This window comes from Anomalospiza imberbis, chromosome 10 (genome assembly GCF_031753505.1).
Source record: "Anomalospiza imberbis isolate Cuckoo-Finch-1a 21T00152 chromosome 10, ASM3175350v1, whole genome shotgun sequence".
NCBI classification, from domain to species: domain Eukaryota; kingdom Metazoa; phylum Chordata; class Aves; order Passeriformes; family Viduidae; genus Anomalospiza; species Anomalospiza imberbis.
In genome coordinates this window covers 19,800,799-19,828,467 of record NC_089690.1, presented here as the reverse complement: position 1 = coordinate 19,828,467, position 27,669 = coordinate 19,800,799, and the positions used below count along the sequence as shown (strand labels likewise).

The 27,669-nt window shown below is 38.9% G+C and overlaps 1 protein-coding gene across 3 annotated transcripts in view; it reads right to left on the bottom strand.

Annotated features, from left to right (window-relative positions):
• Positions 1-27,669, bottom strand: part of STAG1 (STAG1 cohesin complex component) — a 168,889-nt gene that overhangs the window by 93,248 nt on the left and 47,972 nt on the right. For 2 of the 3 annotated variants that reach the window (XM_068201087.1, XM_068201088.1), the window contains exons 4-5: positions 19,471-19,650; positions 7,896-7,992 (exon numbers count right to left, since the gene is read on the bottom strand). In XM_068201087.1, coding sequence (XP_068057188.1) covers positions 7,896-7,992; positions 19,471-19,650 — 277 coding nt within the window. The remainder of the gene's footprint in view (positions 1-7,895; positions 7,993-19,470; positions 19,651-27,669) is intronic. The other variant, XM_068201089.1, reaches the window with a different exon arrangement.

Here is a 27,669-nt window from a genome sequence, read left to right as displayed (position 1 = left end):
ACAGAGGCTGCTGGCCAGGTAACTCCTGGCTGCTCCTGCAGGCTTTGGGAGCACTTTGGTACAACACCCATTCCTACCCTTCCAGGCTTCCTGCTCCATGCAAATAGGGAAAAGACAAGGAAAGGCTATTTACACTACTCTGCCCTGTAATGACTTTGACACCAGCAGTGCCAGAAAATGCTGTAGCTTCCAGTTAAAATGACATGAACAATTGTAAGGTTCAACTGGTCACAGCTCAGGTTGAAGACAACAGAGGCAATCTAATCAGACTGATATAAATAAGGAAAGAAGTAGGCAGTGGTGGAATGTGAGCAGGACTGGATCTGCTGTAGTCCACTTCTTCCAATTTAGATGTCTCTTCTCTGAAACCCAAGCTTTTCCCCCCCTATACCCAGCTACTCCTGAATGCCTGCAGATTAACAGAATATTTGGTTTGGTTTAACCACTTTCTTTGTGCCAGAGAATACCACATTTTCATTAGGAAACAGACCCTTTCTTATCATCCTCATCTTCTTCTCTTCAGAAATAATTAGTGCAGTGTATCAGCCCTGCACTTAAGCAAATAAGGCTGTGGCTTCACTAATGCAGAGAGAGAACTGTAATTACAGTGTTTGCTGAGAGAAGTATCTTTTTTGCAATTTAATTCCTACCCTTAGTCTGCAAGAGGTCTGACTAAACCGTCAGCTGAATTTGCATGTTTGGAAAGGCCAGAGACATGAGTACTTTCCCAATTTGTAATCCAGTCAGAGAGGATCTAAGAACTAGTGGTATTTGGTTGCTTTTTATAATTAGTTCTTGTCTTCTCAGTAAGCACCTGTCATCTACAGTAAATCCAGCAATGCATCTCACACACAGCTAGCAAACTCATACACTGACATAATTTGTTCACAAGTCTGAGAATAGTACTGCAAAAATAAATCACACTAAGGCTTTTACTCCTCTGCTTAGTACAGAGGGTGTTCCTCCTGTAATAAATTTGTGTAATACAGAAAAAAAAAACAAAACAAATAAAGAGTAAATGGCACAGATCTGGCTAGTAAGGCAGCAACTATCTGGAATTATTAACACCTAGAGATATTTACTGCCCTTCTCTTGAAAAGCTGCAGCATTAAAAAGCACGGCCTGAGAGACTCCTCAAGTTTCACCTCTGTAGTCATGTGAGTAGCACTATTTTCCAGATCAATACAGATGTAATTAAATTAATACAGTAGAAAACAGGCAATAGTATTTTAACTCCTTGCATAATTTTTCTTCAATGAGCAGTGCCAAAAATAATTTTACAAGCTCTGAGATTACTTATTAGTGCAGAGGGGCAGAACACAGACTTTGTTCCAAGCTTACAAGGAGTGCTTTCATTTTCAGCAGAGATTTGAATTTATTATACAGAACTAGCAGTGCAGAATTAATTTCATAGCTAATTTGTCTTTCCTTACATTATAGATTCACTCCAAAATATTCTAGTACCACAAGTTCTGTCAATTAATTCAATAAATTTATTTTAAATTATTTAAAAGCTTGTATTAATTCATATACATAGATTAGTTAATAGCTGATTTTAAGCCAGGTCCTTTTTGGCCTGCTGTTGTACATGCAATGTGAATAGTTTGATATATTCAGGTAGCAAAAAATTAAGAAAGATATGTTTGGTTTAAACTACTATTGCTCCTGCTACCAGTTCTTGGACTGCAGTCAGAACACAGCACAGCAGGTATTTCAGATTTTCAAACCACAAACCAGTGTGCCCTTCCTTCATGTCTCCTGCACAGAAAGTAAATTCCTATGGCTTTTTCTCACTTGTTTTTGAAAGTAGCAGGATACATCTTTTGGGAAAGAGATGCTATTAGTTCACAAGTGGCTATAAAACTTTTTACACTTTCAGATGGGATTTTTTTAATTTTTCAACTCTTCTCACTCCCTGAAGACAGTAACAAGCAGAGTTTAAAAGAATTTTAAAAGTAATTATAATTCCTTTCCTTATAGCCAAAGAATCTTTGAATAGCTAAAGAAGAGGAAAAAGAAATAGTAAGGAAGAAAGAACACATGAGATGACAAGTACAAATACATTCAGAAGCAAACAGAAAGAAATAGTAAAAACATTTTTGATTTAAAACTATACACTCAACAAAACCAATGCTTTAATTTCCAGAATGTCAACAGATATTAACTATTTGTATTTCTTCACAAAAAATTGTTTTTGACATAACCATATTAATTGTCAAGTGTCCGATATGAACTTTTTAACCCTACCTACGGCCATTTAAAGAACTAATGAAACATTTAATGTATGCGTGGTAATTTGACCTACCTTCCACCCAAGCCATTTGCATCTTATTTTTAGTTTAAATTTTGTAAGCTTTCACTTCAAGATAAACACACTGTAAAAATTACCTCAAGGCTCATAACCAAGAAATACAAAGTTCAGCTCTTGTTTATCTACACCACACATGAAATTAAGATCAAGCCATTTCCATACTACAGTCTAATCTTCCCATTTTTAAATGTGGTTAACAGCATGTTTTAAACTGCTTTATAGTTATTGGGGTGCATTTATTTCTTTATACTATGCATACAAAATATTTTAGAAATCCTTGCCATTACTATGACTTAAATCCTACACAAGTAAGTAAAATTTTTCAAAATGTATATTAATTCTTACTTTGCAACATTCTCCCCTATATTCACACAGTGAAAAGGAATTTTGTTGAAGAAACTGCGAGAAAACAGACTTTATACACTTAATAAAAATACAAGCTCCAATGAAATGAATTGCAGTATTTTCTAATTTGGTCACAATAAAAAATATTTATGATAACTTCTTAATAATAACTGAATGACTCAAGAGATAAAGCTTTTTAACACATGTCCAAGTACCAGCAACATTTCTCACTCTCTGCAGTTCCCTGCAAAAGGCCCATATGCAGGGAATTAGATTTACCAAAGTCTTTGTGGTCTGTAATATCCACCTGTACAGAACAACGATTCCATCGATCACAAAACAAAACCATGGACAAGTAATATTTTTAGACCATTTCTCCAATTACCATGTTACACCCCCTTATTAAAATATTATTAATCAGAGTAAATAACACTATTTCCTGGCTAATTTGCTTCTGGAATTCTTTCCAACAGCAAAGTAAGCACTTGCTTGTTCACTGCTTTTGCCAGACCATGTAACAGCCACTCTGTGCTACTTTTTCCTGGTTTTAGCCTTCAATTTCCTTTGGCAAAGCAGAAATCTATTAGTTTGCCTTTAATTAAGCACACAGAACATTAATAAAAACCAAAACGAGCAAGCTAACTCAGAACTCCTGCACTTTTTGGCACAGTTTGTGCCATTCAATCAGAATTTGACAGAGGATCTAGGACAGGTGAGTAACAGCCAGGCACTCAAGGATGAAGTGGGAAGACAGTGTGGAACCGCCAGTGTTTGATTCACAGGAAAAGTTCCACAAAGGAGTCTGGCTTTTAGCCCTGGGGAAAGAGTCAGATAGATCTCTGCTTACTCAAAACTGAGAAAAACCCAGCCTTAAGCAGCACCAGCAATCCAGGCCGACAGGTGACAGCTGGAATATTTGCTCATCAATGACCACTTCTGAAAACCTGCTTAAAAATGTACAGGTTTCTGGCTTACCCAGCAGAAAACAGATGAGAGGGAAAGCTAATGATGGAGATGGGTAGGAGAGAAGGAATGGCAATAATTTCACTGTGCACTTGAAAGCAGTCAAGTAGTTTCCTCTTCAATTATGTGAGACCCTTTTCCCCTGCAAAAGAAAGCTTCTTTTCTCCCATGGACTCAGTGGCTGGTTTTCCTTCACAGCTCAAGAGGCTGTTTCAACCACTAATTGCTTCTGGTTAGGAAAAAAAAAATTATTCCACAAGCATGGCTCTCTGCCTTGAAAATGTAGAAAGGTCAGAGTGCTCGAGGAGCTTTCTGTTTGTTTTCTATCAATAACAGAAGGCACGAGCTGACAGCCATGCAGATACCCAAGTCAGCTCTAAATCCAGGGAGCTCCAGAAATGGAAACAGCCTGGTTGTCATAGCAGCAGAGCAGGATACCTGAGCTAATTACTCAGTCTGAGAGGCAGAGCTAATTAGCCCTGATGCAGCATCACACTGACATAGTTATAATCCTTCTGGGACCTCACATACATATTGCTGATTAGACATTTCAGTTTGCTTGCAACCAGCTCAGAAAGCTCAGCACTCAGTGCTGTGCTTTACATAAACATTCAAAAGGAGAAGGGAAAAAAGGGGGGAAAGCAAAAATATGTTCCTACAAAGAAGAAAGCAATGGAAAAGAGCTCACAGAAACCCCCAGAAAACACTGAACATCGAACTGTAACACTTCTGCAAGGGAGGAGAGTGCCTGAATCCACAATGCTGCAGACCAAAGCACAGCAATGGAGATGGAAAGTTGAGTAGTGTGGCTACACCTCCACTCCCAGTCCAGTGGCACTTAATTGAAAAAAGGCCATCACCATTACAAGCTAATGTCAAAAAGTTCCCTAATAATGAAAACTCTGAAATTTTGCTCCTGACTTAGAAATAAGAAGGTAAATACAACACGACCTGCTTTACAGGTTGTAAATCCCATGGAAAATAAACACCTACTACCAACAGACATACCTGTTTTATTTTCAAGGACAGTGAACAGCATTTTTGCTGTTTCTCCATAGAGAAGTAGTATTTTAACACTTACCTTTTCACCTTTCTAATGTACTATCTGATACAAGATCCTCCCTCTAGAAGCAGCAAACATTTTAAAAGGGTTAGAAACAAAAAGTGAATCGCTGAATGTATCAGTCCTTGTTAACCATTTTTCTGCCACAAAAATTCAACATAACATGATGGAAAAGACTACACAGACAAGCTGAGAAAGGCAGGGACATTTTTTGTATTCTCAAATGAAAAAAACAAGCAAGATAAAGAAAAGTTCTTTACATAACCATTTCACTTCTTTGTAATCAAAATTAGCAAAGGCAACATATGAACAGATTGAGCAGGCAAACTAGAGGAAAGATGACATGACAAGTGACCAACTCCCACGCAAATCTGCTTATTGAACTAAGATGTTTTGACAGTTCAATACAAGAAATTTCTCATTTACTCCAAACAAACACTCTAAAAACACAGAAAGATTACTGGAGTCACACTAAAACCTAATCTCCTATGTTTTTAATGGACATACATTAAATAGATAATCAGAAGAGTTGACAAAGGACAGATATGCTTGAATACTTATTGAATGCATATTTATTGAATTTTAATTTTTGCACAGATATTTTACATTCACCAGCAGAAGCCACTAATTTAACAATTGTTAGTATTAGCAATTTACATAATATGCCTGCTTACTCATATTTACAAGAGATCACTTCTCATTTCAGCAACAGCTACAAGCAAAGCTGAAAGATGCCAAGAAGTTCATTCAAGCATCTGTGCTGCCCAAGAGAATGGGATAAATACATAAAAATCAATGTTTCTCTAAACAGAAAGGTATTTTTTCAGGGTCAATAGTGTTGCTAAATGAAACAGTTTGGTGCCTCAATGTCTAATTAAAGCCAGTAAATGGACACACACTCTTCCACCTGCTCAAAACTTCTGAAAGACACATCAAGCTAAATGTACTTTACATATATTTAGATACCAAGTGATTCTAAGCACTATTGAAATGGCAGATTTATAAACCCAGGATCACAATTTCCTGAGAAACTTCATCCCAAGTTAGTTGTCCTTCTCCCTTCAGTTAATGATCACATACTTAGATATATTATTGGTCAACATTTAGATCCAACTTTGGGAAAGGAGGCTGGAGAATCCAAGACAATGTTAGTGGAGCACACTCAAAAGAAGAAAATTAAGGAAGATAAAGCAGTTGCTGAGATTCACAAGGGGTGGTTATATTTATGAGAACTAGAAATAAGCAAGAATGTCAATGAAGTCTCTAAAGAGGAATAAAGATATCATAACATATGATCTTTCCATGAAAATGAATCTTTGTCTTCCTCACAAAATACATAACAACCCCTATTTCTCATTTCCATTACCAACAGCTTGGTATGCACTTTACTCGAAGTGGACCACCAATAAAATCCACTCTCTTCTGATAAACTCTTATTTATTCTAGAAAACAAGTACATTACTGGAAACTGCAAAGAATTGCCAGGATTTTAACCCGGTTCTACAGCTGTTACTGTAGTCACTGCAAAAATTCCAGCACAGGAATAAATCCCCCAAACACATTACAGACTGGGGATAAGAAATTTTTGCTTCCTTTCTTCTACCATTGCTGTTTGGGAGAAGGCACTGAAAGAAGCTCAGCAGAGATAGCCCTGGGATACAGAGCAGAGCACTGAAAATGAAAAGTCACCATTCAAAGAAAAGCCAAGTAAGCCAGTGACATCAGGCACTTGCAGTGCTACTGCCTCCCAGCCAGAAACAGAAAGCTTTTCTGGGAAGCACTTGCTCCAGTAGCATATGGCTGACAGTGGGCATTCAGCCTGCATCACTCACCAACAAGGGGTTTAAAAAAATAGGAGTCTGATCAGAGCGCTGCTTTCTCTAATGAGGAGAAAGAAAGGGAGAATAAATTAGAGAGCAGCAGGGGAATGAAGCTATTTATGATATGCCTTCACCAAAAGCTTGCATCGATAATATAAACATATGGCCAAGGATGCCTTTGGTTTAATGCTGCCCAAATCCTTACAAATAAGCTTGTGGGGTTGCTTTTTTTCATATACACACCTTCAGGAGAGAGTCACCAAAAAAAAGCACACAGAATACAACTACTTTCACATAAGCTGCCAAACACAACTGAAAAAGGTTTCAGGGGTTCTGTGTGAACAGCGCAGACATTGACACAGGCTGGTAACCTAAGCCCTAACCTTCAGCCCTTTCACAGAATGCTCCCAGAGCTTCAGCCTTTCCTGTCATCCACAAAATAAGTTTATTCCCTTCAGCTATGAAAAAGGGTTGCTGAAGCTGCTGAAGGTTCTTATTTCTTTTCTCTGATGCTTTTAACTACTCAAGACTTCACCTGATACATAAGAAGGAAGAAAAGGGACTTCTACCCAGACCATTTGATGCTTAAAGGTGTATTCCCACATCAGATACAAAATGAAGAAAAAGAATTTCGAAATTGTGGGTTGTTTTCAACTCTATTCAAAGTAAATTCTAGGAAGCATCAGAAAACAGTAAATAGCTTGGTTCTGGGCACTACAGAGAGAGTGGAGCTCTGTCTCTTTTCAAGGCTGAGTTAACTGAAAAAAGACAACACATGAAAAATTCATTAGAAGGCACAGTGTGGCAACAGAATGCTAGAATGGCTGACTGCTGCACGCCTGGTAATGGAGACTGCTTAAGTAGGGTATAAAAGGCAGGGCGCTCGCTGCTGTCGTGATAAAGGATCACAGAGGAACAAATAACACTCATGCTTCATCCCCAGGAAATCTTTCTTGCTGTGAATTGAAGCCTGATTCCTTCCTCTTCAGTTAAAAAAAAATCATTTTCCTAAAAGAAAGAAAAAATATCAAAGTTAAGGTATAGTTACCCACTAATTTTTTGCAATAAAAATTTGGGAAGAAACAGAAAGGGAAAATAAAGCTATGCCTACCTGGAGTACCAGATCTTTTGTCTCCTGCTGCTGATGAGTAGAATGTCTGTGTGAGGATTTGTACACTTTAGCATGATGACAGGAAAGTGAGAAAGAGAAAGGGTAGCCCTTGACAAACAAGCTTTAAATCAAGTTATTCTGGAATGCAGACAGTATTTCTATACAAATCATGCACACAAGGAGCACCAATCCAAGTGTCTTCCCCATCTTTACCAGCATTTGCATTAACACATGTTTGTAGGTCAGATTTATTTCATACAACTTGTTTCCCATGTTCTGTACCTCGACATCCTGAACACTGGATAAAGAAGTTGATTAAATCCAGAAGTGCTATGTCCCTGTCTTGTTTATATGATTCAATCCAGTCGTCCACCACAGACTGTCAAGAAAAAAAGAATACTTATCAGAGACTCTTAAAAAGTGTTTTATTAAAGGCAAATGACTTATTCTTTTCAGAATATAATTTTATATGTATTTATTTTGCATAATTATACATGTTTACAAATTCAGATATATGCACCTTCTCTCAAGGTGGAGACAGAACAAATATTGTTAGAGAGTAGAACTATATGCACTGTTTTCTGGTATTATATTGTATAAATACAAGTTCAAATTGAAATTACTGTAATTCCCCATCACTACTTAGTGAATTTTTTCAGTTTTAAAATTGTGTCAAAAAAACCAAATATTGTTACTCTATTCAGAATGACCAACATATATTCCCAGAGAACTGATGAGTAGAAATACTTTGGGATAAATACTGATTTTATATTGCATAGTGGATATCTCATTCAGTCACTCAGGAACACTGTAAATAGTTAATGAAAACAAAATATAATGAGGAATACACAGTAAATAAAATAATACACAGAAGTTGGACTTATGGTGTTTGTAAGCTACCTGGATCACAGGATAGGACACTCAGTCAGTTTTTAACTGCCCTCAGAACTACAGTTAGCCAGGAGCTATTTTCATCATCTCTGATATTCCAAGCTCCTCAGCTACATAAACACTGTAGGTAAGGAATTGTGTATAATGAATATAATCAAACATTATGCTTTATTATTTTATGAGGGAAAGGAAACTTTTCTGTTCCACACATGCAACAACATTCAATAGGAAAAGCTTGATTATGTTATCAGAGCACACCTTGCAAATAGATTAGTTTATTCTGGACAGTTCAGGTCTACAATGAATTTCTATAAAATTCAAATTAAAAAAAACCACACACACATACAAACACCCCACCATGTCCACACAACTGGCTTCTACCATGCTGAAAAGAAATCAATAGGAAAGACAAAAAAATCCAAACAATCTGATCTCTTATAAAAATCTGCCTTTTTCTTAATTAGTAGCTGGAAGGAGGGATCTTGGAAAAATCCCTCTGCAGTTTCCAGTTTATGCAAGTGCAAACTCCCAAGACTACCCTTGGCAGGTGTGTGAGGAAAAGAATGCAGTAAACCACTTGCATGTGTACCAGAGACACACAGAACTCTGAACTGAGCCAGAGCACTCCATGTCTAACACACATCACTACACTCACCCTTGAGCCAGGAGCAGACTAGCAGTACTACCATGTTATCCAACAACCAGCATCAATCGCTAAACACCCAATTTGCCAGGAAACTCAGTTTTCACAGGTTTTGCCTCCCAAAACACACACACACCCCCCCCACACCCTGTAGGAGAAGCAATCTTTAAAAGGGGTCCATCTGCTACTTAGAAGAAATTAGAAAGTGAGTCTTGGCCTCTAAGCTTCACACAAGTTGAGGAAGCAGCAGCACAAAACCAGTTATCTAGAATGTTATCTCACTGTTATTTCATCATGAATTCAGACCTGTTCCTGGAAATATCAATCATTTCAATCAGCAAAATTCTCCAGGGCACAGAAACCAAATGTAGCTGAATGTAAAAAGTATTTACTACACCAAATATTGACAGAGCTTAATGACCAGGCTGTTGGTGTACTACCAATTTACAAGATTTGTTTGAACAGCTCTATTACTGTAGATATCAGAACATGAATTGCCAGAGCTATTTTTTATGCTAAAGAAAACAGCAGCTGTGCAGGGCCAGGCAACAGGTTTGCCTGCCCAACAGGGCTTATACATGTAGAGAAAAGCATAAGAAAAGGTCAAGAACACACTGATATTTTTGAGTTACTGTCCCAGACCCTTAAGACCTCAGCAAATTTCTTCTCTCATAGATGTGTCTGTCTAAATCAGCTTTACATCTACATTGTATTGCAGCATTGTGCAAAATAAAAGAGTAATTGCAAAACAAAATAATAATTGTGTTTTAAACTTGCCAATTGTTAGATCCACTTGATGTGACCCAGTTCTTATGAAACAGAAAAAACAAACTCCAAGCCCCTGTTTGCATTTTCCATGCTCCCATCTGGTCACCTCTTTCCAGGCAGAATATTCCTATCTGTGCCATGTGGCTTGCTCAGAAATAATTCTGTATCTTTAATCCTTGCCCACTCTTGTCACACATCTCCTGACAGTTTCTGAAGTCTACTATATTCTTCTTTGAGCCTGGGAAATCTCAGCTACTTTCCCTGAGTGTTAATAACTAGTTTCCCAGCATCTGTTCATTATCCACAGCTGAATTTCACAGAAAACACTCTCTGTGGAAGTAAGGCTGGCCCAAGAAATTCCCTCCCACGTTCAGTCTTACTCCTGTTTGTTGCTACAACACACTGCCTCTTCAGCCATATCACTGCAGTTTCTCATGGATTGTGCTATAAATACTGCCAATGGACCCATCTGGACTTCAAAAAACAGGGAGGCAAGGGAAAAAATGTGAAGGAGTACCTTTAAAAGTTGCTTCTGTTTCTTTTATACGATTATTTAGATGATTTTCGCAGCACTATCTGAAACTGCAGCATCAGTGCAGCTCCTCTCACTTCTATTTTTTGTCTGTCATACAAAAAGAATTGTGTGGGACACGCTGTGTTCTTGGGCACTGGGGGCCCACTCTGTCCTACCAGCGTGGCACTTGCATTTTCAACCCAGAACTATCATGCAATTTACAGAAAAATAAAGACAAGTGGGTCATCTCCAGACTTGGGTACCAGACTTGAGGCAGTGCAGTCCTCAGTGGCAGCAGTAGATAAGAAAAGCAGAAAAATCAGAGCAAAGGTTCTCAGAGGGAGCGCAGGCAAAGGCTGTCTTGACCTCCCAGAGAACTGACAAAGCTGGAAGTTAAATCTGAATTTGTGGGTAGGGTTCATTTGATCTAAGCTGGCAGGCACAAGCTCCTCAGTGCCTTGGCACTCCCCACTGTGTGAGACACACCCACACACAGTCAGTGTAACTTCCTGCTCCCATCAGGTACCTGTGGAGAGCTGGACAACGTAATTGAGCTGCACAATGTTGTGTTTACCCCAAGAGAGCCCCACTGACTGAGGGGCTGCAGGAAACAAATCACATCCAGGCACCTGACCTGCCAGCATCAGCACAGAGCCACACACCAACTGCATTCACTAAGCCCTAAAAATCAGTGCCCCAACATAACACCCACAAACCCACACACTCAGCCCCTGTGCACACTTGGCTTACTGGCTGCCTAATTTTGTTAGAGATTACAGTTTAAGGCAACAGGAGATGATGAAGCCAGACTACATATGCTACAACAGTTGGAACTTACTCAAACTCTTGACTTTTGATGTAACAGAAAAGAGCTATAAAAACTGAAAACACTATATGAATAAATAAATAAAAATTACACACATCAGACCCAAAAGAGAGACCAAGTATCAACTGAACCAAGACAAAACAGCAGTAATACAAATATCAGGAAAAAAACTGAATACAAGCAAAAAAAGGAATCAAACCACAGGCAGCAGTGCAGCAAATGGTGCAACACGCAAGCCTTGCCAAAAACGGAATTATTATGCATAAATATGCATAGAGAGAAGGACTCCTATTAAAAACAAGGATTTCTAACCAACAGGCCCCAGGCTACAGCAAACCCTCCTTATAAACATAATCCAAGAGCAAACCCAGGGAAATGGCCAACATTTGATCCCCTTGCCCAGAGACCTCCTGTTCTTGCCCCTCCCTGTCACCTGTCCCAAGCACAGATCATTAACACCTTGAAGGCATGTGAGGTGACAAGAGGGAAGGACCAGGTGGCCCTTTTGGAAAGGAGGTAGCTACAAGCAGGCTCCATCTCCCAGAATCCATCCCCACAAGTCTCCCAGCCTACTTCCACAAAACACCTAGAAAAGAAGGCAGCAGTAGATTCCATGAGCTGCTCCAGTTGTATCCATCTGCTTCCAGACGTTTTTACCTTCAGATGCAGTGGGGAGCATGGATTTACCTTATGGAAGTGTGCACTTACATGCTGTGCATGAAATACATGATACATTCAGCATTCTGGGGAGGCACAGGATCTACAGGACATGTGCTGCAGTCTGCCTAGGGGCGGCACACCCATGCTTTTGGGATTCACCAACTTCAAGGCACATGCACAAGGAAAAGGCTCCCTTGGCAATGAGCTCAATTCCACAAATAAAACCTCCAAATGACTCCAGTAACACCAACAACCCTCATCCACTCCCTGCTGTCAGGACACATCTAGACACATATGCACACACACACACATGCACACAGACACATACATGCACCACATCTCTGGGTCAGTCAACAAGTCCATACAGGTACATCATAAAAATAAGACTCAAACTTTTTTTTTTTTTCCCCAATTATGAAATGGCTTCTATTCTTATGAAAACTGAGTAAAAAAATCAAGGTTTCCTGCAAATGGCAGATGATGTATGGTACAAGTACAGTCAGTACAAAGATTTTCCAAAGCCTGCAACAGTTTTCAAGAGAAATCTCACAGAAATTAACTTTCTGACGAGTCTGTTTTAAGAACCACTATGGAGCACAATTTGAAGAATATAGCAGGTAAGCAACCCTAAAGAAATAAGCAGCCTAAATGAAGTCAAGCAAGTAGCAGAATAGATCCACAGCCTGAGTAAACAACTTCAAATCGATCAACTTGCAGAAATATTGACCTTCACATCTCAAAGTCTGCTAAAAGATAAACCAAAGCATTTTATGGTGCTGAAGAGGACAGCGGCTTGGGGTTGCCAGTAAAAGCAAGTCAGATGCAATGAATGAAATAATGAAGCCAGTGATCTTATTACCTCCTCTAGGCTTTGCAGCTATGGATCCATTTCATATTCCTCCAATGCGAGAGAATTTAGGAGCATTAAGCGCTGGAGGAAGCAGAAGGACTAACTGCAGAGGACACCTTGCCAGCTCGTGTAAATTAGCACAGTCCCACTAAATATTAATTAAAGTTGATTTTAAAAAAAACTATTTCACCATTTCAATTAAGTAACAATATGGCAACAATGCTACAAACAAAAGGGAAAACAAATGACACCATATACAAAGTTCATGTTAAAATGGAAGATCTCAGTCAACTGTAAACCAAGGCAAATTGAGTAAAAAGAACTTTAAATAATTTGCCATTTCATACAGCTGATCATGGACATGCTTCATTTACAGTGAATATGAAAGAAGAAAATTACTCTAGAATGGGTGTGCAATGTGTTTACATCAAGGTAGAAAAAAAATCCAAAAGTCAAAGCTTACACTAACAACTTCAGCAAAAACCCAAAGTCACTCAAATGAAACTTTAAACTGATTAAAAAAGGAATGCACTGTGATATTAAATATTTCAATAACCTGTATAAAGAGCAACTCAAATAGAAAAGCAGAAATTACACTTTAACAGATAGTGAAAAGAACTTAGTACACTAAAAATAAGGACCTAGGGGAAAAAAAAGCAAGTAGTGAGAGACTTAAAACACTCAGAATAAAAATTTTTAAGGGAATCTGTTCAGGTTGGGTTGTTTAAAAAAAGAATAAAAGCCTTTTAAGGCTATATTTTGTGAAAACTGAAGAAATCCCACAGATAGCTACTGAAGAGAAGGTGGTTCCTAATGTGTGAAAGTATGTGCAATTTAGATTGGGCAGTACACTCCAGGATGAGTGCCTGGCTGCATTCCAAACTGCAGGCAGAAAGTCTAATATACACCCAGTGAAAACCTAATATAAGGATAATAAAAATGAACTGCAGCTTGAGGACATGTACTTTATTCTTTTTCTCTAAGGATCATAATTTTAAATTATAAGAGTTCATACTTTGCTAACATCTATCATGCACTTCCAGATAAGCCAAATGATTCTTTAAAAAACCCCAAAAAATCTCACTTTAGGTAACAGTAAGCAAAGATGAGAAAATTTGTTTTCTGCAGCGTCAACCTACGTAACTTTTTAATTTCTGAAGCACAGAGAGGAAAGGAATATACAATCATAGAAGTATTTCTTCCCAGTACAACTAAGGTATTTATACTCTCCATACAGAATTATCTGTTTGGCATTTTTTGTGTAAATACATATTGCTATGTAGTAGATGGGGTATTGATATCATAAATATCAAACCAATGAAACATGTTACATTGAATCATTTGGGACAAAAAAACACTATCAAAAGAAGAAAAAAATTATCTTAGAATCTAAAAAAAAGAATCTTAGAATGGTAAAGGTTAACTAGTATTACACTGAGTGCATAAAAGGTACTAGGAAAATTCTGCTTTCAAATAGACTAAAATCACAGGAACTCCTGAGGCTGGGCACTCTTGCCCAGCAGATCCACACTACTCAGAGCAGCAGCTCCTCGCCTGAGCGCTCAGAAAATGTGGGTGCACCATACAAAGCTCTCACCAAGAAGATTTTCTAAGGTGGTACAGAAGTTTTGCAGGTGCTCATCTCTCACAGCTGACATGTTACCGTTTCCAAGGGGCTGTGTCTGTTTAAGCTGAGCCAATCATGGGCATGAATGATGCCACAAAGCATCAAAACTGCTCATAAACATTGAGCACCAGAATGAAAACATACTTGGAGGAGTGCCAAAACAAAATGGAGTTACTCCAGCAAGAGATCCATCAATTTATTAAAACACCTGATTTGCATTCCTTTGCTCGCACCGTTTGTAAAGGGTTCACAGATCACCCCAGACACTTCAAAAAACATCAACATTCTAGACAGCAAAAGACTTCTCTGCCTTCAAGTATAATGAGTATTTTCAGGTACAAATGCTTTCACACACTGCACTACTGGCACTTATGTTCACATTAAGAGCAAAATCATCTCACATCTTATTAAATCACAAGGGAAAAGAAGCCTTGTGTGATGACTGCAGAAAATTTAATTTGGTATTAAGGGATACTCCTCTAATAAATTAATGCTTCATTTGGTGGCTAAATTGTTTCCAGTGTAACAACTATAAAACCATGTACCTAGTTTGGTTTTGTTTTTTTTTCTTTCAATTCACTACCATGGAATCAAAAGTAAAGCAAGATTAGGCTACAGAAGAAATCTGTTGAGCAAATTGAAGATAGTAGTTTAAATGCTAATAACAGATGCAGTAATTTTGCCCAGTAAACTTTAGAGACTGCATATTCAAACTCCTATGGAGTTTCTGAGACAATCTGGGGAAACCCTGAGTTATTATCCTTCAACTGGAGGATACAGCAATTAGAATACAATAAAAGCTAATTAAACTAAAACATGCATTTAAACACAAAAAGCATGTGTTAAATGCTTAATGTATGTCTGTATATTTTTAATCTTCAAAGACCTTCGCTTTCAGAAATAGCTGAGGGAGACACAGAGACATGATCTGGCAAAAAGCACTTCTAGAGGGAGAAAAGAAACTCTGAGAAGAGAGATCCATTAAGGCCACTGAGAACAGACACCACAGTGGCCCTGAAGTGCCAACAGTCAGAGGTAGGGAGAACGCCCAAAATTCGTTTTTGCCACCTTCTTCCCTTTTTTAGCTGCCACTGTCAGTGACAGGCTGTTGGATTTTTGGTACAATCCAGTTACAGCTGCTCTGGTGTTCTTAATCTCAAGGATCTATGTAAAAACACATGTAATTCCTCCTACACAAGGTAAATATGGTTCTACAGTCACTCTAATCAGGAGTAAGTCTGACCTACTGCCAGAGATGGACTGACTTCCCATGGCAGGGTAAGCAGTGCTACAAATACAGCTTTACTTGGACAGCGAGGGAACCTCAAAGGACACAAATGCCCATGTGCCAAGATGGGCAGGTAAGAACAGTGAGGAACCCCATGCACCCCTGGTTTCTGGAAAGACAAGGAAGAACTGGTGGCATCATGAAAAAATTCCATTTCAACACACTAGATACTTGGATACTTATCTTAAAATACTTGCCAGCATATAATGGAGCCATATTTATTTGGAACTATGTCTAATCAACACCAGGATTACCTTTTATTAGCTGAGCCTAAACAGAGGCAGCAATGTTTATAAGTTTTTTCCCTCAAAATCAGCCTCTACTCTGTAGTGAACTGCCAACAATGATTAAGGGTGACTGGTAATGCATGGAATATTGCAGATTTATCAAGGCACAGATCTGTTCATGTTTTGGTACTGAATACCTCCTACAGTTACTGATGATGTTCTAGGGGAATGTTCTAGGGGAACAAAACCCCTTTGCAGACAAGAAAGCAGAACACTTTTATGCTTGGTTTGACACCAGTAGTACAAACTTCATTACAGATAACTGGTCATAGCTCATGAGAAATTTGCAGTCTGAGTCCTAAAGAAAATCTGATCTCATCACAAGTTCTTTATTTCCCTGTCATCTTAACAGCAGGGTCAGAGATCACTGCAGAGATGTCTGAAGATTTTAGCTACCAGTCAGTCTCTGCCTGGGTGGCTCAGCTGGAAGAGCAGAGGCTCACCCAAGCCTTCATTCCCACCAGTGGGCAGCTGAGCCCATGAGAAATGCTGATAGAGACCATTCTGCCTATGGAAGTCCAGAGTAGGGAAATGTAGAGGATATAGCTGTCACCATAAAATTATATAACTAAAAAATAAATATATGGAAGAGATAAATGACAAAAAGCAGAAGAGTATCATGTTTAACTATGAAAACAAAAATCACTAAAGAAGTTCTATGAACAGTCTTAATGGAGTAACACTTGACAATGTACCTGCAGAAAGCATGAGCAGAAGGTCATGTCACACCTCATACACAGAGAGCTGCTGACAGAACAATTTCTGAAGCACTAACTGCACAAAAGGTTACAGAGTAAATGAAAACCACTGACAACCATCTGATACCAACTTAATGTGGGCATCAAATAGATTTGCAGAGTTCAAGCAAGACAAAAGCTGCACCTCATGACAGAGAAAAAGATTTTATGCAAAGAGCAGTCCTGCAGTTATGTATACTTGAAATACAAAAAATTAAACTGATTTTATTTCCCTGGAAGAAGCAACCAGCAATAAGCCTGAAGAGAAGTAATAAATGAATCCTGCTGTGAGCACCAAAATAGAGAAGCTTAGAAGTGAAAATTGAATTCAGCAAAAGACTTTTATGAATTGGCATCACAAAGCCAGAAAAATCTAACAACTAAAAAAAATTCTAAAAGCAAACAGCAGGAGCAGATAGATCAGAAATAAAAGCACATGACTTCCATGTAATCTCAGAATATATTAATTGAATTTTCCTGGGTTTTCACTGCTGGAAGCAAACTTAGGCGCACTAGAAAAAAAAGTATGTTCATATAACAGGGAAAGAACTAAATATTGAGAAATAATATGTTCAGCCAAATACAAATATATGGTGCTTCTTTGAAAACTGTAAGATTGATCAAATTGCTAAAACTAAACAAAAAAACCTGCATCAAAATATGAAAAACAAAAATGTCAAGCATTCCTAATTCCTACAAGCATTCCTACATCAAAATCTCTAACCTATTACAGAAAAATACAAGTATAAAGACACTAATAAGTTTGGTTTACAGAACCTTGGTTTCACATGAGATGATTGTCCAGAAGTGTAAGTTAAAAAATATTAAATCACCTTTTAATTGCATTCTCTTTCCTACTATACGGTTTCTTTAATTTTTTAGGATATTTTTACCAACAGTATATTTTTCAAAGGTGCCCAAGCAATGCGTACTCCTGAAATTAGGGCTCAAGTTGTTTATGCCTGTTTGCACCTGAGGCCTTCAAATACTTTTGCTTGTTCCTTTACTGTCTGAGTATAATCTCTCCCCTGCATAGATGGTGCTGTGTACTTTTTCTCCTACCAGCAGGTTGGGCATGTGTGTGTCTAAGTATATGTGATTTGTGGATACAGGTATGTATATATGTGAATATACACACATCCATATACATATACAATTGCATATACATACAATACATGCAATATCTACATGCATATATAAATTCTCCACTTCTCAAAACACTTTCTTTGTATCTGAATTCCAAAGGTTTCTTAATACAAACATGCAGACTTTTTTTTTATATTTAATCTGAAGGAGACTTGTGTCAGCATCTCTTTTGAAGTAGATAAAATGTATCAAAGTCAATTCCACATACACACAGAGTCATCAAATATCAAAGCAGTCGCTCATTCCTTTCCATTTGGCTTCTGTAAATATCAATAACTCTAAGTCAACTATACTACATAAAGTATATTGTATGTTCTGTACCACAGTAAAACCAGAAAATAGACTCCAGATGTTTCCTCAGTTCCTGCCAAAAACAAAATTTGAAAAAGTGCTGAAAACCAAAGTTGGAAGCTCTGTTGTAGGAAAAAAAGGCATAAGGAATCCATAGCTTTGTTACAAGTAAATTTGTTCTGTCTTCACCTACTAGATAAGAAGGGTCAATCCTGAATAAGTGTAAACACAGAAACCATGAAGAAAAAAAATTCTCATTTCCTTCTTGTGTATTACTTCTTTAATATTAAATCTCATACTTTCCACAGGTTTGAGACAGAAAATTTTCAACAACTTTCACTCATTTGCAATATTTGATTTCTGTGAGACTTAAAAGAGACTTACGTTTTAGCTACACTAAAAGTAATATTGAGAATGGGACTTAGGACCTAATTTTCTTAATTTGTCCTTTTCTCATGTTAGTCAGCATCAAAACAAACTAACTGATACTGCCTAAGTCCTGTGTTGTTGAAATGCAAAGTAAAGGAGGTTTGCTTAAACAATCCTTCAGAGCAGGAATGACTGTTGGCTTTGGACTGCATGAGCTGAAGAGTGTTTTGGGCCCATTGTTTCTCCTTTGCATATCAAACCAAGAGCTGCAACACAGCAGCTTACTAAAAACCACACAACACTCAAAACTCTGTGCTAGGTCTTGAGGTGCAACTCACCTGGCCCCACATCCTGTAAAGACCTCTGAACTGATCAAAACGTAAGAGGGTAAGAAACATTTCTAGAAGCAACTAGGACAATCTAATTTATTTTACAATAAATAAAGATTTGCCTTCAGGATGTGTAAGCGCTTTCCCTCAGACTCAGTGGAAGTCTAGGCAAATAGCTTATCCTTTACCTGCTGTCCTGATGGGGACAACAGGAATGCAAGTTCCAGTGCAAAGCTCTCCAAACTGCTTGTGTGAGCAGGTATTCTTGAAAAAACAAGTGAACAAAAAAGGCTTGGATCCATCATTACTTTCATACACTTTTTGCCCATATAAAGCTTGCTACAGGATATACTTTAATGAACTGCTTAATATCAACAGACATTTTTAACTTGGGAGTAATGAACAAAATAATGGAGAATTTGAAACACATGACCCTGCCAGGTCTCCTGTTCTTCAGCAGGATACATGACAGCCCTAAATCAGAACCCACTCAGTCCTGTACTTTATCCTACACAGTCTGTTGGACCAATGCAGCCATGAGAAAATACTACTGTTTACAAAAGCACAGCTTAGACTGGACTCCAGTCAGGATACACTGAATTGTGAGGAGGAACACAAGTAGACATTTTACCTGCATAGCACTCTTTCCCAGCTTAACCACTTCGAACAAGGTGACAGGGTCCCCTTCTCCATTCTGCTGCGGGTGGCCGTTGGCTCTCCCACGACTTGCTCCTCGAGCTCCAGCGTCAGAACGCCCCTTGTCCGCTGGGGACTTCCGGGGTTTCTTCGTGGCAGACTGGGCAAAGAAAACCAGCAGAGTGAAAGTTTATTATAGCTACATCTGAAATCATCCAGCGTTTCTTTATACACCCAGCTTATCTTTATAATCCATAAACATCACGTGGTTACATCCTCACACACATTTATACACACAAAGATCACAGGATGAGCCAGGCTAGAAGGTATCTCCAGAGGATTCCAGCCTGACCTCCTGCTCAAAGCAGGGTCAGCTAGGAAAATAAATCAGGACTTCATCCAGTCAGATACACATAATTTTATTTATCAGTAGTTGTTGAGGGACTATTTAAAAGCCACTGCCATGCCAAGGTAAGCAGTGGTTACCCCAAGACAGTGGTGATGTCTCAATGCTGGAGTACCAGTTCATGTCAATCCCTGTATGAGTCTTACACAACACAGACATTGAGAATAACTGGTGATCTTAACTAATGATCTTTCTAAGACAGTAAGTTATTAAAAATACATTTGCCACATTAACATTCCTTTCCTGTATTTTCATTTCCATATAACTTTTGTAAGAAACTGTGTACATAGTCATCTCTTCAACTCCAATCACCAGATTTGTATAGCCAGATTGAGTAGATGACCATAACAGCCTCTTGCTTCAAAATTTTGAGTTAAAACATTTTCTCTTTGAGTTTAAATTACTTAATGCAAATTTGCTCTGTATTCTTCAAGGATTTAATCAGGTGGTATAAACACCACCTGTCAAGACTCACCTACTGAACAGTTTGCTCTGAATTTAAGTCATTTGTGAAACAGACAAAAAAATTCAGGGGAAAATAACATCAGATTTCTTACTTCTATATCCCATTCTTTCTCCCTACTGTGAGGCAAACAAAAGCAAAATCTGCTGTTTTCCACAGAACAATGAAGCTATTGTGAGGAATTATGTTAAAGAAAACGACACACAAGGAACTCAAGGATTAAATTTTGGACAATATCCTCATGGCACCGATTATTCAAGTATATTGTCAGCTGAGTTTCTATTAATCCTTTTAAGTAAAGAACACAAAACCAACATTTTCGGTTGTATATTACAGTGCAGACACATTGAGAATGTTACTGCAGAGGAAAGGGATCTAATTTCTGGCAGAGAGCTGGTAGAAGACAGCCCTGCAAGGCCCAGCTTTCCCCATGCTTTAAAAGGGATCACTGCTTTAAAAGGGGTGGGTCCAGCAGGCTGAAGCAAAGGGCAAGGTAGAGTGCAACTGCCTCTTGCAAATATTCAATTAAGGACTTGCATAGAAATGCAAGCTGGAAAGCTTAAAATAATGGTACTGTCTCTGTGAAGTTTTTTGGATAACATTTGCACTTAGGATCAAAAGAGTATCTCCCTCAATGAATTTTTAAATATGTGCAAAGCTGCCTGTAACAGCAAGAATATTATCAACATATGAGTTTAAGTTCTACTGAGCTTAAAAGAGATATTTGATCATTATTTATTAAAATGGGAAAGAATTAGAAGTAAATTGACTCTTTTGAGAGATATAATCCATACACTTATTCCATCTAGGAGACAATAAGCACTTCACCTAGCTACAAGGACTGCTAAATGAAAGCTTGAATGCAAACTGATGCCCTCCTCAGAAACTAATGCAAGCCCCCTCTATGCTCAGTTTTTCTCAACGTGAAACAGAGGCATTAAACGCTGCAAGAATGAAGGGAAAAGTAAGAGATGGATGTGAAATGCACATACCCAAAGCTACCTTGTTAATGAAAGCAATGAGAAAAGCCACCTGTTTGAGTACCTGAGCCTGAGTACCACGGACACGGGCTCAAAGCGTGTAATCACTAGGCATATAAATGCCCAGTTTAAATTCCCTTTGTCAGGTAGCCTGGGAAAAGGGAGGTGCTTTGACCAAGGCTCCCAGCCTGAACTGGAAGGGTGACATCACCACCAAGCCCTCAGAGGAGGTACAGAAATAACTGACAGAGGTACTTCTGACAAATTACTGGGTAAAGCTAGGTTCTTCAGATCCAAGTAAATACCTCAATATCCTGGCCCTGAATTAGCACCAGATATATTACCGAGTCTATTTGAATAAAATTTCTCTCTGGAGTAGATTTTCTTTTGACAATGAGAACATCTCTGAGTGGAGAAAAATCTTGCATCTAACAAAAGCCATTGTGTGTCCAAGCTGGGGTAGCAAAATCCAGATGCAGGATCTGTATTGAATCCTGTCTCTAGAGACAAAACAAGTAGACAAGATGCTCCACTCAAGACTGAAGAAAACCCAAAATGTGAACTTTCTGAGCTAGGCAAGGATTAACAGTGTCTTCAGGTGGAAAGGCACTAGGGAAAGGGCATCCACCCCTCAGCACTTCCACCCAGAAGGCATCTGGCAGGAAGCCCAAGTTCAATCTCACTCCAGAGTGTGAAGATAAAAGTCATATATAGGTCCTCCAGCAACCGTCTTGTGCGCTAAAGTTTTGCAAGCACAAAGCACATGGCATTCCCTTAGTCATTAGCACACAATATTACAATGCAGTTGTCAAACATTATTTGCACATAATTTCTCTCAATTTACAGCAAGAAATTTGCAGACCACGTTGACAGGCTTGAGCTTCATACAGGTTCCTGCCTCTGAGCACAAAGTTCAGTAGGAAATCCTACTTCAAAGAGACCAATCAGCCACTGGAATAATCTCCCCAGGGAATTTGGGGGTTCCTCAACATTGGACACTTCAGATTCAGCTAGACAGCCTGCTAGGGCATCTTTTCTAGATCGTGCTTTTGCCAGACAAGGTTGAACCAAATGATCTGTGAGGTCCCTTCCAACCTGGTATTCTATGATTCCATCCCAGGATGGAGACATCCTCCACCACCACTGGAGCAAGTGAAGGAAAAGGCAGGACTGGTACATCCACAGAAACACAGGTAAGACTCATTCATGATACAGAGCATCTGTGGCATATCTCCAAGGGCAGGGTGCTCTTGGCAGTGGAGTTGAAAAAGCTACAAGTCTAAAAATCGTGTTTGGCTTTGAGGATGCCAGGCAAAGGTAACCATGCATCCTAGAAGAGACACATGCACTCACAGGAAAAGGTGATCCTTCTGCAAAAAACAAAAAAACCCTGTTCTCTAATGCCATCAAGAGCTTCCACACAGAAACAGCCCTGCTCAAGGTTGAGTGTGGCCCCAGTAAACATGTCAGACTATCACTGGCAGCTGTAAAATGAGATGTTTTATAAGATCTGAGTGAATTTGTAGCAGGTCTGCTCCCATGGAGTCACCAAATGCTCATCAAGACACAGAAAAAACAGAACCTCAAGCCCTAACAGAAGTAAAAATTGTGATTATTGCACACCATTTTACAGCTTTCAACCAGAAAGTTCCCCCCTGAAGTGGGTGAATTAGGACTGCCAAAGGGAGGGATAAAGCAGCATGACAAGGTAAGAATGCTTGAGGCTTTTTAATCATACACCACAAAAAGTGCTGCATGGAGCTGAGAGGCTGCAGCAGTTGCATTTGTGATTTCACCCCAAAACCCAGGACAGCTGGGGTGGTGTGCTATCAAAATGGACTGAGGCGCCACATGAAAACAGAAATTACTGATGATTTTTCAATTTTGTGACAACAAAAGCTGAGGGTTTATATACACCAGCATTAGCAAATTCAGAAGTTCCAGAATATGCCACAGAAGCAACAACCAACAATGGCCATATTGATTGTCACATACCTTACCTGCTGCTTTAAGGTTTAAATGAATGCAAACAGGAAACAAAATACTCACCTTGACTGCAATTAAACTAAAATGATGACAGTTCAGGATTTTGTAACAAATTAGCTACACAACACTTTTTCTTTCATGTCTTTAAAATTACTGTGAAGAAAATATAGCGACCCATATTTGTAAAATCAATTAATACAGTGAAAATTGATTCACACACTACCAAAAAAAGTAAAAGTGGCTTGACATTTTCCATTAATTTTCCTCAAGCTGATGTGATGCACTTCATGAAGAAATAAAGGCAGTGAAAGTCCTAGAGTCAGTAACTCCTAACACAGCACCTGAAAACAATGACCTGTATGTGCATTCATACTGTGAGTCATTTAGAGGAATGAATACCCCACTTCCCTGGGAAGGTGGAAGAAACTTTTTAACCTCCACTTGAGTAAGAATGAAGAACTTGCCTCTCCAAGGCACCAGCCCCTCAAGAAGCCCTGGGTTATAAGCTTGTGTTAAGTGGAAGAATGGTAATGCCTGAGGTCTCATGAATTAATCCGGATTATAAAAAGACTATGACACATTTCATACCATCTTCGTGGTTATCTAGGGAGAAGGTTCTTGGATTCCAACAGTCCTGTGGACTGTTTTGGTCATAGAAACAAAAAAGGTGCTCCCTGTAAAAAGTCTCATCCTACAAATAAAGACAGGTGCGGCTCCTCTAACACCCAGTGCATCCAGAGCTGCTTCAGCTGCAGCACTTGCAGTTTAGGACAAAAAAAGCAGAGGCAGTCCTGGGAGTGGGGGTGTTATTTTTCACCCTTATTTAAAAATCTATCAAGAGCTTTCAAAGTCATCTTAAAGAATCAAGAGAGTATACTGTAAATGCCTGAATAATTTCAATTCTTCTAGTTGAGACATTTACTACCAAAAAAAGAGACTTATTTCCACAGAAAAATGAAGAATAAATTGCCAAAAATACAACCATCCCATCAAAAGCTTAAAAGGAAAACTTATAATGCTACAGGTAACAGGATAGAAAAGTCTTCACAAAGATGCTATCGATGCACTGCATTTCTACTTAAGTACAGACTCCCTTCAGTTGTAAGGGACAGACCTAAATCCTCAGGCAGGCAAGCTGAAACAGGACACTGATGTAAATCACACCAACCACAAACCTCCACTGTATGAAATGAAATTCTTCTAAGAGGATTCCTCCCTGTTATTAATCAGGACACGTATGACTTGGAACTAGAAGTACAACTCAATCCCCTGCTGTATCTAACATCTATACTGCAAGATTAAATAAGGCCAGGAATCTGCCGCAAAGTTAAAATTTCCCATATGAATGCAAGGATAAGGCATTGTGGTCTGTCTCCTCCATACCAAAAACTACAAAAGGACCTGAAAGCAAAGTTGCACAGGCTTTGCTTGGCACAAAAGCATCAGAAGTGCCTTGTTTCCTCTTGCTTTCAGTGGAGAAAGATAGGCTGTGGCTCTGAGTATGGGATGAGAGAGAAACCAGCAGAGATCTCCAAATTGCCACCTCTGGAACAGACAAATTGATGTTTCTCCCTGTCCTCTGAATTAGAGATTAAATCTGTCTACTCCTACTTCAAATCTGAAACACAGCCAGGGATCTCTCTCACTGACTCAACCTCCAGCAGCTGAAGTTTAAGCCAGGTGATCGGAGCTCCTGGGAAGGTGAGGCCAGGTAGTTTAAAATAAAGCATGCCAACAATGCTGAACAGAGCGTTTACCCAAAAGAGGACACATAAAAGGATGGGTAAATAACTGACCTGAGCCTGAGCTCACTGATGTGAATGCTATACTGCATCATAAGCCCTTGGGCTTTCAAATCCCCTGTGCAGAACAGGAGAGCTCATCCATACCCATGTATTTCAATAAGGCAGCAGACAGGGAGGGCATTTTGGCCAGTATTACTCAGGAACTTCAAGGAGAGGACTGTTAGAAGTCACTCCTTAAATAGAATTCGTTGAATTCTATTCCCAGAATTCATTAAATACATACCCAGACAGTATCCTGACATACAGCATCACAAACATGTGCACCACAATATGCCACAGGCTGGACAGGCTCAGCTCTTGGCCAGTCACTCCATGGGCATCTGCTCTACAAGGCCCAGTGCTCAGAAGGGCACATGGCCAAGAGCCAGCCCCAGCCACTGGAGCAGGACATGGTGCAGCCCCTGCTAAACTCACAGCAAGGGCCAGGGCGTTCAGGACAGTCAGGTTAGATTCTGAGATCCATTCTGCATGACCAATGCACTTAATCTATTTGCAAATTGACTGTGTAGCCTACTCAGTCAAGTACTCATTAGAACAGTGTAGAGAAGTGAAGGGGCTACTTAAAATGCAATGTATTAGAATGGAATGACTTGGATTGAAAGGAAATCTTAAAGATCAACTAGTTCCAAGTGTTTTAGAAAGTGAAGGCACCCCCAAAGCATTACAGTTCTCTATGAACTGAAGAGGTATTTGTTACAAACGGCAGTTTTTCAAATGAGCATCATCTTCTTACAAAGGCCTCAAATCTACAGAGAATGTCTTTCTTTGGAAAACAATCTGGAAAATCCTCTTATAGTAGTGTATCTTTCTGATAAAAGGTCAAGTCCATTCTGTGACACTCAAGAGAAACCTGTTTAAAATACATACATATATTTAATGGGATATATTCTATGCAGCTCTGTAATTGGATCACGCAGCACAAAGTAAAATCCCTTTCCAAAAGAGGTCAGTATGTTTATGGCAGATGTGCCACTGTAGCTGTGATGGCCTAAGGACATCAGCAAATCTGCATTTGCAGGAAGAGATTAAATCTTATTAGATCATAATATTTAAGTTAGAAAAAAATCCCAGCCACAGAAATCAGAAGACCCTTCGGGATACCATTCTTCAGGTCTGTAACAGAAATTAAAATCATGTAAGCTAAATCTCAGCTAAGAAAAATACTTAACTAAACCTTTTAATCTGTTTCACATGTGACAATAATGGTAGGTGGTACCTGTGAAGGAAACAAAAACCATGGTAGTGAGGAGTTGTGGGGGAAAAGGTCAGAGCTGCACTTCCTGTAAGAACCAGGCAATTCTCCTGAGGGAAGTGGCTTGGCTGGCCATATGGTTTGATAAAGCAATACAATTACCAAGTTCCTGGCTTTTAACATCAAATAATGCTGTAAATTCAATTGCCTAGATTAGCCTTTCCAAGGTTTTTTGCATCTATCCTCTAATCATTAGGGTGGCTTTTTGCTTTTGGGGCTTTTTTTTTTTTTAAGAACCAAGGGAGAAATTTATCATGAAGTAAAATGGAATAGGCACCTAAGAGAGGCTGAGCAGTCTCCAGCATTGGTAGTTTTCAAAATCAAACTGGAAAAGCCATGAGCAATGTGGTCTGATCCCAAAGCTGACTCCACTCTGACTAGGAGGCTGCAATGAGATCTGCTGAGTCCCCTTCCATAAACGACCATATTGCTTTTCCTCTCTGAAACAATTCCAGTCCTAATATATGCTCTCCTGAGATTTTGGGATGGAGGTTGAAAGGGAAAGAGAAAGTGGAACTGAGCAAATTCTTCCAAATTTTGACAAGCTACAGTTTTATAAAGGACACTGTGTTTGTTTCATTCTCTATTTTCTGCCTCTAAGTTTTAAGACTGGATTTGGGTTTTTTTGACTCCTCTTAAGCATTAAGATGAAGCTTCAACAGAATTCCCCCTGATAACCCTATGGTCTTGCCCCTTAGCAGCAGCAGTCAGCTCACAGCCCCCATCACTTTGTGAATGAAGCAATGGCTACTACCTCTGCATGTTCATCACTTGACAATCACACCTAATGAGCCTGGAGTTGTTCTAAGCAAAATGAGCAATTCCTCCCCTAGAAACCTGATAGCAGGACCAGCAGAGTGCTTCAGCAAATGTTCCCATAGGAGCTACTAATAAAGTGAAGCAGAGGAATGAGAAATGCTTTTTGTAACATTCACCTTTCCCTTCCAGTGAGTATGTGCTGGGTAGAAAATACCCCAAGTCTTGCTATAACTTGAATTCATATATTGTGACAACATTCTGGGTTAGCAATCAGGTTGCACCAGCCTGCTTTTTTTAATTAGAGTTACAAAACCCCATAGATTTGCTAATTAAATATTCATAAGATAATTTTTCATTTTAGCCTTTGCTTACAAGCTATGTAAACAGATAAGCTGTTCTCTTTAAACACTTCTTTAAGGCTTGCTCTGAAGAGGCTTCATGTTCATGAGCAAATCCATTTATCTAATGAAGAATGTATGCATCATAGGAAAGTGAAAGCTTTCAAAAAGGAAGACAATGTGCCCAGAAAAGACCAGGATTTAA